General features: G+C 68.4%; 2 protein-coding genes across 2 annotated transcripts in view; one reads left to right on the forward strand and one right to left on the reverse strand.

Moving 5' to 3' along the window:
• Window positions 1-4952, reverse strand: part of CAMTA2 (calmodulin binding transcription activator 2) — a 9668-nt gene extending 4716 nt beyond the window's left edge. The window contains 12 exon segments of the mRNA XM_027702849.1: window positions 53-190; window positions 271-394; window positions 485-976; window positions 978-1195; window positions 1801-1944; window positions 2312-2495; window positions 2578-2649; window positions 3142-3277; window positions 3378-3445; window positions 3794-3894; window positions 3975-4064; window positions 4914-4952. Coding sequence (XP_027558650.1) covers window positions 53-190; window positions 271-394; window positions 485-976; window positions 978-1195; window positions 1801-1944; window positions 2312-2495; window positions 2578-2649; window positions 3142-3277; window positions 3378-3445; window positions 3794-3894; window positions 3975-4005 — 1708 coding nt within the window. The 5' untranslated portion in view covers window positions 4006-4064; window positions 4914-4952.
• A 327-nt stretch (window positions 4953-5279) lies between these two features.
• LOC113977062 (kinesin-like protein KIF1C) lies at window positions 5280-8127 on the forward strand (the record flags this gene model as incomplete). The annotated part of the gene is made up of 6 exons (XM_027702850.1): window positions 5280-5327; window positions 6842-6965; window positions 7232-7308; window positions 7388-7567; window positions 7654-7719; window positions 8065-8127. Coding segments are annotated over exons 1-6 (543 nt in total), but the record flags the coding sequence as incomplete, so codon positions are not given.
• Between the last annotated feature and the right edge of the window lie 3 nt (window positions 8128-8130).

Raw genomic sequence — 8130 nt, forward strand, 5'->3', positions numbered from 1 at the left:
GGGCCCCCCCCCCCCCCCATCCTGGGGGTGCCTCTCGGGGGTCCCCACTCACCATCCAGCGCCAGCCAGTCCATCTGTGTCCCGGGGGGGCCCCTCACGGCCCCCCGAGCCCGGTACTCGAAGGGGGCGGCGGCCGTGAGCAGCCGGGGGGGACAGGCCACGCGCAGGGCGGCCACGCCGGCCTCGTGGGCTGCGGGGGGACACGGGAGGGGGGTGTGTCAGCCCCAGGGGGGTGTCAGCCAGTCCCCCCCCCCCCTCGGGGACACTCACGGGGGCAGTAGCAGCGCAGGACGCCCGGCTGGACCAGCGCGGCCGGGACCGAGGTGCGGTCGAAGAGGCAGGAGTAGGCGCCGGGGTCCCCCCACGGGCCCGTGATCAGCACCTTCACCCCGCCCTGGGGGGACACGGGGGGGTCACCGGAGGGTCGCCGGGGACGCGACGGGGGGAGGGACACTGTGGGGGTGATACCCCTCGAAGCGCTCACCTCGGGGTAGGACCACTCCGGGGAGAAGTCGGTGATGGCCACGGGGGGGTCTGTGGAGGGGGCCGGGGGGGAAGGAGGAGGGTGGGGCGTGGGGGGCGGCTCGTGGGGGTCCCCGCGCGGGTTTGGGGGGACCCCGGCGTCCCCCCCCAGCAGCTCGGGGAAGGGCAGGGGGAAGGGGTGCTGCGGGGGGGCCACGTTGAGCTCGCAAGGGGGGTCCTGGAGGGTCACCCCCGGTTTTCCCTCCTCCTCCTCCTCCTCCCGGCCCCCCCCCGGTTTCGGGGGCACGGCGGGGGGCGGGGGGGGCGCGCCGGGGGGGGCCTCGGCCTCGCAGCCGTAGGTCTGCCCGCGGCGGGGGCTGTTGAGGAAGCAGTCGGGGTCGAAGGCGGCGGGGGGCGGCGGCGCCGTGGGGCAGGTGCCCTCGGGGGTCACCAGGTGCTGGCTGGGGGTCAGGCCCAGCGGCTGCTCGGGCCCCCCCGGCGCCGCGCCCCCCCCCCAGGCCGCTCACCACCAGCAGGGGCAGGGGGAACGCGGGGCCACCGCGGGGCCCCTCGGGGGCCGCCGCGCCCCCGCCCAGGCCCGGGGAGGGCTGGGTGGTGTCGGGGGAGGAGGGGGCGGGTTTGGGGGCGTCCCCCGGCACGCCCCCCCCGCCCCCCCCCGCTACCCTTGGGGAGATGCTGCGGTGCTTGGTGCTGCGGCACGTGTGGGCGGGGGGGCCTGTGGGGGGGGAAGGAGGGGGGACGTTAGAGAGGGACGGGGAGGGTTTGGAAGGGCCCCAGGGGGAATTTGGGGGTCCCAAGGGGAGTTCAGGGGGAATTTGGGAGCGTCCCAATGGGATTTGGGGGTCCCGAGGGGGGTTCAAGTGGGGAGTGTCCCCAGGGGTTCAGGGCAGTCCCATGGAGGTGCAAGGGAGGGTTCGGGGGGTCCCAAGGTGTTGGGAGGGTCCCAAGGGGGTTCAGGGGGTCCCTAGGAGGGTTAGAGCAGGTCCCAGTGGGTTTGGGGGGGTCTCAGGGATGGTTCTGGATCCCAGGAAGGGTTCAGGAGTTTTCCCTAGGAGTGGTTCAGAGAAGTCTCAGGGAGTTTGGGAGTCCCAGGGGGGATCCCCAGGGGGTTGGGGGTCCCACAGGGTTGGAGGTACCCCAGGGAGTCCCAGTGGGGTCCGAGGGCATTGTGGTGTCCCGGGGACAGTCAGAGGTGCCCAGGGGTGGTGGGGGGTGCCCAGGGGTGGCAGGGGGTGCCCAGGGGTGGCAGGGGGTGCCCAGGGGTGGTGGGGGGTGCCCAGGGGTGGTGAGGGGTGCCCGGGGGCAGTTGGGGGTCTCACCCAGCCCCCCCGGCGCAGAGGCAGGCGTGGGTGCGGGGGGGTGGCCGGGCCTGGTGCCGCTCCAGGACGTGCTGCACCAGCTGCTCCAGGGACAGCCCGGGGGGGGCCCCCCCATTCCCGCAGCCCCACTTCACCCCGTGGACTGCGGGAGAAGGGGAGCAAAACCCCTCAGGAAGGCGGATGGGGGGGTGTGTCCCCCTATTCAGCCCCCTCCCCAAATAGCTACGTTTCCCCTGCTACCCCACTACATCCTGCAGGAAAACAGGAGTAAAATCTCTCAAGAAAAGAGCTGTGGGGTGTCGTCCCCAGCCCCACCTCACTCTGTGGGCTGAGCGAAAGATGGACAACAAATACACCAAAAAAAACGTTTTAGGCTGTCCCTCCTCCGGCCCCCCCAGGAAGATCCAGTTTTCCCCCCCGCCCCATTCCCACAGCCCCGTTTCACCCCAAGGACCGGGGGTAAAACCCCGCGGGGAAGGTTTCGGGGGTGCCCCCTCCAGCCCACTCACACATGGGGCGCAGCTGGGCCACCAGCTCCTCCTGGGACCACTTGAGCCACTCCCGGGGGTCGGCGGTGGCGGCGCAGATCGGGGGGGTGCAGATGGGGGGGCTGCAGAGGGGGGGGGCGCAGGGGCGGCCGCACTCCTCCATGGCCGGCACGTTCAGGTAGTGAACCAGGACGATGTCGGGGTTCTGGGGGGGACACGGACGGGTTCGGGGGGGCTGGGGGAGCCTGGGGGCGGTGGGGGGGTTCCCCGTGCCCCCCCCCCTTTACCTGCAGCAGCCAGTAGCAGCGGCGGTGGAAGGTGGGCACGATGGAGGAGTGGACGTAGCAGCCGTAGAGGCACTGGGGGGGACAGCACAAATTGGGGGAGCCTCCCGCCCTGACGAGACCCACAAACCAGTCTTTGGATCCCCCCCTGGGATCCAAATGACATCCCCAAATGACCAAGTAAGGGGGTCAGACCCTCGGCTGCCCAGCTGGGGGAGCCTGACACCTCCAAATTGCCCCCCCGGGGGTCCCCATTGCCACCAAACCGCCAACTGGGGGGTTTCCCAACATCCCTAAACACATAGCTGGGGGTCCTGGACACCCTAAACCACCCCCCTGGGGGTCCCCAGCAGCCCAAAACCTTCCCTTGAGGGTACTCAGATCCCCCCTTTGGGTGCCCTGACACCCTCAAGCCCCTCCTCGTGTAGCCCCCATCCCCAGCCGCTCCCTCCCTGCTCCCCACACCCAAACCAGAGTCTGTTCTATAGGGGAGCACGGGGACGTTTTTTCGGGGTGCCGGGTGTTTTCGGGGGAGAGACGTGTTTTGGGGCTCCCCCCTCCTCCTACCTCCACCCCCTGCACCTTCAGCTTCATGTGGTCCTCACGTGTCGTCTTCCCATCCTTGCGCTTCTTCCAGCAATACCCGTCCTTGCGGTACTTCACCTTCTTGCGGTTGTACAGGATCACCGACCCATTCTGCGGCCTGGACAGCGGTCAGGGACCCCCCAGGGCACCCACAGCCCCTCCACGGCACCCCCCAGCCCCCCAAGGACACTGCCCGGGGCACCCCACGGCCCCCCCACCTGGTTTTGGGGGAGCACGAGAGCCACTCGTCGTGTTTCTCGAAGGTGATGAGGTACGAGGCGATTTCCTGGCGGGAGGAAGGGGAGACGTGTCCCGTTTGTGTCACACGTCACCTCCTGTCCCCCCCACTGTGTCACTCTGTCGTCCCACCCCTGGTGTCACAGTTTTCATCATCCCTAACCCCGCTGTCCTGATGTGCCCCCTGTCCCCAGCCAACCCATTCCCTCTGTGCCCTCAGTGTCCCCTTCCTGTGCCCCCACATCCCCTCCTGTGTCCCCACATCTCATGTATGTCACCTACATCCCTTCCACGCCCCCTCCCAATGTCCCCACATCCCCTTCTGTGTGTCGTCCGTGTCCCCACATCCCCCCGTGTCCTGCTGTGTCCCCTCCGTGTCCCCCCGTTCCCCTCCCACCTCGTTGGTGTTCCAGCGCAGCTGCTCCTTGGGCAGGACGGGGCATTTGGGCAAACACTCCACCAGCTTCCGGGGCAGGAAAACCTTCAGGTGGCTCCTCTCTGCCGGGGGGAGCGGTGAATGTCCCCCCCTGTGCATGTCCCCGTCCCCTGTGTCCCCCCGTGCGTCCCCTTCCCCTTACCAGAGACCTCGGGGGGGTCCTTGCTGCTCATCTCGGGGGGCGTGCGGGGCCCTCAGGGCTCCCCTCGGGGGGCACAGACAGGGCTGGGACCTGCAGGGACAGGGGTCACCCCCCAGAAACGGGTGATGGGGTGAGGGGACATGGGGGGGAAATGGGACCAGGACACCGTCACCATCCTCAGCACCCCTGCCCCACACCCCGGGGCACCCCTCAGCCCCCCAGCATTCCATCCCATACCCCTGTCCTACAGCACCCCACAACCCCCCCCCATCCCATCCTATTCCATCCCATCCCATCCCATCCCATTCTATCCGATCTCGCCCCATCCCACACTCCCGTCCTACAGTACCCCACAGCCCCCCACAGCCCCCCCAAGCATCCCATCCCATACCCCTGTCCTACAGCACCCCACAACCCCCCCATCCCATTCTATCCCATCCCATTCCATCCTATCCCATCCCATCCTATCCCATCTCATCGCATCCCACACCCCTGTCCTACAGCACCCCACAGCCCCCCACATCCCATCCCATCCCATCCCATCCCCCTTGTCCTATAGCACCCCACAACCCCTCACATCTCATCCCACCCCATCCCCTCCCATCCCACCCCATCCCCTCCCATCACCTCCCATCCCATCCCACCCCATCTCATCCCATCCCACCCCACACCCCTGTCCTACAGCACCCCCCATCCCCACCCCATGACACCCCACATCCCTGTTCTATATCACCCCCCATCCCTGCCCCGTGACACCCCACATCCCCGCCCTATCCCCCCCCAACCCCAGCCCCCCGGCAGACCCACACGCCCCCCCCCCAGACACCCCACATCTCCCCCTCAGCCCCACCTCCCGGCGCCCCTCCATCCCCGCCCCACAGCCTCCCCCCCTCCCCGCCCCACACACCCCCGGCCCCGCCCCGGCCCCCCCGGCCCCACCTGCCGCCTCAGGGCCGCGGCCGCCGCCGCCCTCGCCCCCGCCCCCGCCGCCCGCCGCCATCTTCCCGCCCGCCGGGGGCCAGCGCCGCCAGCGCCGCCGGCGCGTGACGTCAGCGCGCACGGGGGCGGGGCCGCGCGGCGAGGGCGGGGCCGCGCGTGGGTTTTTTTGAGGTTATTGATTGAGTTGCGCGCGCGTCTGGCGGAGTGTTCGGAATTCCGTCAAAAATACGCTTCTGCTCGAAAACATCGAGAATATTCCGAGGGGAAAGGGGAGAAGAAAAGAAGGAATGAAGAAAAAAGCGCGCGGGAGAAAATGAGGCGAAAAGGGGGGAAAACGTGAGACAAAATTGAGAGAAGGAGAGTAAAAAGCGTGAAGGGGAAATGGCAAAAGTGAAGGAGAAAAGGCGGGAAAACGTAAGGGGAAAAGCTGGGATAAGCGCGAGAGGAAAAGGTGGGAAACTTGTGAAGCGAAAAACTTGGGAAAACGTGGCGGGAAAATGTGAAAATCTTGAGAGGAAAAGTTGGGAAAAACGTGAGAAAAAACCGCGACAAATCCCGAACGGCCAAAGGCGGGAAAATCCGCTCCGGCCGTGGCCCCACCTGCCCCACGCTGCCCCTTTAAGAGCCTTTACCTTCGTTGCCCCTTTAAGTGGGGGCGTGGCCCCTCGCCCCGCCCCTCACGCCAGGCCCCGCCCCCCCGGGCCCGGGCGCGGCCGCAGCGCCGGAGCCGCCGCCGAGCCCCGGGCGGGACCGGGCGGGACCGAGACGGCACCGGGGGGCCCGGCCCGGGGGCATGAGGCGCTGCTGGGCAGGTGGGCCGGCGGCCGACAGGGCCTGGGGGCAGCTTTAGGGTCGCTCAGCTCTCTGGGAGAGGGGGTCTGGAGGGTCCCAGGGGCGTAAGGAGAGGTTTAGGGGGTGTATAGGGCAGTTCTGGGGGGTCCCAAGAGTGTAAGGGCAGGTTTAGGGGGGCTATAAGGGGGTTCTGGGGGGTCCCAGGGGCGTAAGGGCAGGTTTAGGGGGGCCATAAGGGGGTTCTGGGGGTCCCAGGGGCATAGGAGCAGGTAGAGGGGGGTTCTGGGGGGGGTCTCACGGGTGTAGGAAGTGGGTCTAAGGGGCTCACGAGGGCACAGGGGTAAATTTAAGGGGATTCTAGGGTGGTTTGCAGTTCTCCCGGGGGGACAGGTTTAGGGGGTGTCATAGGTGTGTAGGGGCTGTTGTTTTACAGGGACAAGCAGGGAACTTCTGTTTGCTCAGGGGCCTGAGGAGCAGGTTTGGGTGAGCTATAGGGGGGCTTGGGGGGCTCTCAGGGGTGCAGGGGCACTTTTAGGAGGGCTATAGGGAGGCTTGACGGGATCTCAGGGGCGTAGGGGCAGTTTAGGGGACCTATAGGGGGCTGATCCCGGCACTGGGGTCCCACGGGGTCGTGGGGTCACAGCCTTTGACCTCCATGGGGGAGGCTTCAGCCTGAGGGGGGTGGGAGCCCCCCATTTTTGGGTGTCTCGCTGACGTGCGGGGGCTGTCACGTGCTGTTTACCCTGACCTGGGGTCACCTGGGGACAGGGGGGGATGGCAGGGGGGCTCCTCATCCCCCTCTTCCTCCCTCCCTCCCCACAGCCCCAACCTTTGCCCCCACCCCTGACCTTTGACCCTCCCGAGGTGCTGCCTGTCCTTCGGGGGGGCTGGGGAGGAGTTTGGGGGGGCTCTTTTCCCCCCCCACCCCACCACCCTCCCCTGGCACCGCCCCGGGTTATTTTTAGGGCTCTCCTTGGCCAGGAGTGAGGGAGGGACACGGATCCGGCCCCCCCCCTTCCTCCCCCGTGGGTCCGGCCGGGACGTCACCGGTGGGTGGGTGGGTGTGGGTGGGGGTCCCCCACACCTCGTGGGGGGGGGCTCTGGGGGGGCAGCGTGACGTCCCCGTGTCGCGACAGGGTGAGGCCGTGAGGGGCATGGCGGGCGCCTCGGTGAAGGTGGCCGTCAGAGTCCGGCCCTTCAGCGCCCGCGAGAGCAGCCGCCAGGCCAAGTGCGTCATCCAGATGCGAGGAAACACCACGTGTGAGTGGGGGGGGTCGCGTGGGAGGGGGTCCCCGGTGGGAGGGGGGGACACCCCCCCCGGGGCAGGGGGGACCCCCCTCCGGTCCCCGTCCTTGTCCCGTGCTGGCCCCCGGCCCGGAGGACCAGCTGCCGCCGGGCTAAAAATAGCAACTGGGAGGGCTCTGGGGGGGGGGGGACGGCGGCGTGGGGGGGGCGAGGGGGACACGGGGGGGTGACGGTGATGTCGGGGCGGTCCCCCCCAACCTGCTTCCACCTGCCGACCCCAGGCATCACCAACCCCAAGCTCCCCAAAGACGGCACCAAACATTTCACCTTCGACTACTCCTACTGGTCCCACACCTCGGTGAGTGCCGGGAGGGGCGTGACGGGGCTCGGGGGGGGGGTTTTGGGGCGTCCCTAACTCACCCCCCTCCTTCCCGCAGGAGGAGGACCCCAACTTCGCCTCCCAGCGCCGGGTGTACCAAGACATCGGGGAGGAGATGCTGGCGCACGCCTTCGAGGGCTACAACGTTTGCATCCTGGCCTACGGCCAGACCGGCGCCGGCAAGTCCTACACCATGATGGGGCGGCAGGAGCCCGGGCAGCGCGGCATCATCCCGCAGGTCTGGGGATCCGGGGGGTTCCCGGGGGGGTTTTGGGGGGTGCTGGACCCCTCCGTGCCCCCCGGCTCAGCACCGTTTACCCACAGCTCTGCGAGGATCTGTTCACCCGCGTCGCACGGGAGGGGTCCCCCGAGCTCTCCTTCTCCGTGGAGGTGAGGGGGCTTTGGGGGTTCAGGAGGGGTCCCCTGAGCTCTCCTTCTCCGTGGAGGTGAGGGGGCTTTGGGGGTTGGCGGGGGGGGCTCCCTGGCTTGCAGATGCCCCCTGGGTAATTTGGAGGTTCATCCTGAACCCCCCTGCCTTGCAGACTCCCCCCACACACCCCCCAGCAGTTTGGAGGTTCATCTGCCCCCTACCCTGACGTTTTGGGGGCTCGGCTGTCCCCCTGCCCCAGCGGTCTGGGGGTTCACCTTCCAGCTCACCCCCAGTCTGGGGGTTCCTCCCCTCAACCTTTCGGGGGTTCTCACCCCCAACCCCGGCCGTGTTGTGCCCCCCCCCAGGTGAGCTACCTGGAGATCTACTGCGAGCGTGTGCGGGACCTGCTGAACCCCAAGAGCCGGGGGGGG

The sequence above is a fragment of the Neopelma chrysocephalum genome, unplaced genomic scaffold, assembly GCF_003984885.1.
Source record: "Neopelma chrysocephalum unplaced genomic scaffold, ASM398488v2 Primary Assembly neopelma1_199, whole genome shotgun sequence".
In the NCBI taxonomy this organism is placed as follows: domain Eukaryota; kingdom Metazoa; phylum Chordata; class Aves; order Passeriformes; family Pipridae; genus Neopelma; species Neopelma chrysocephalum.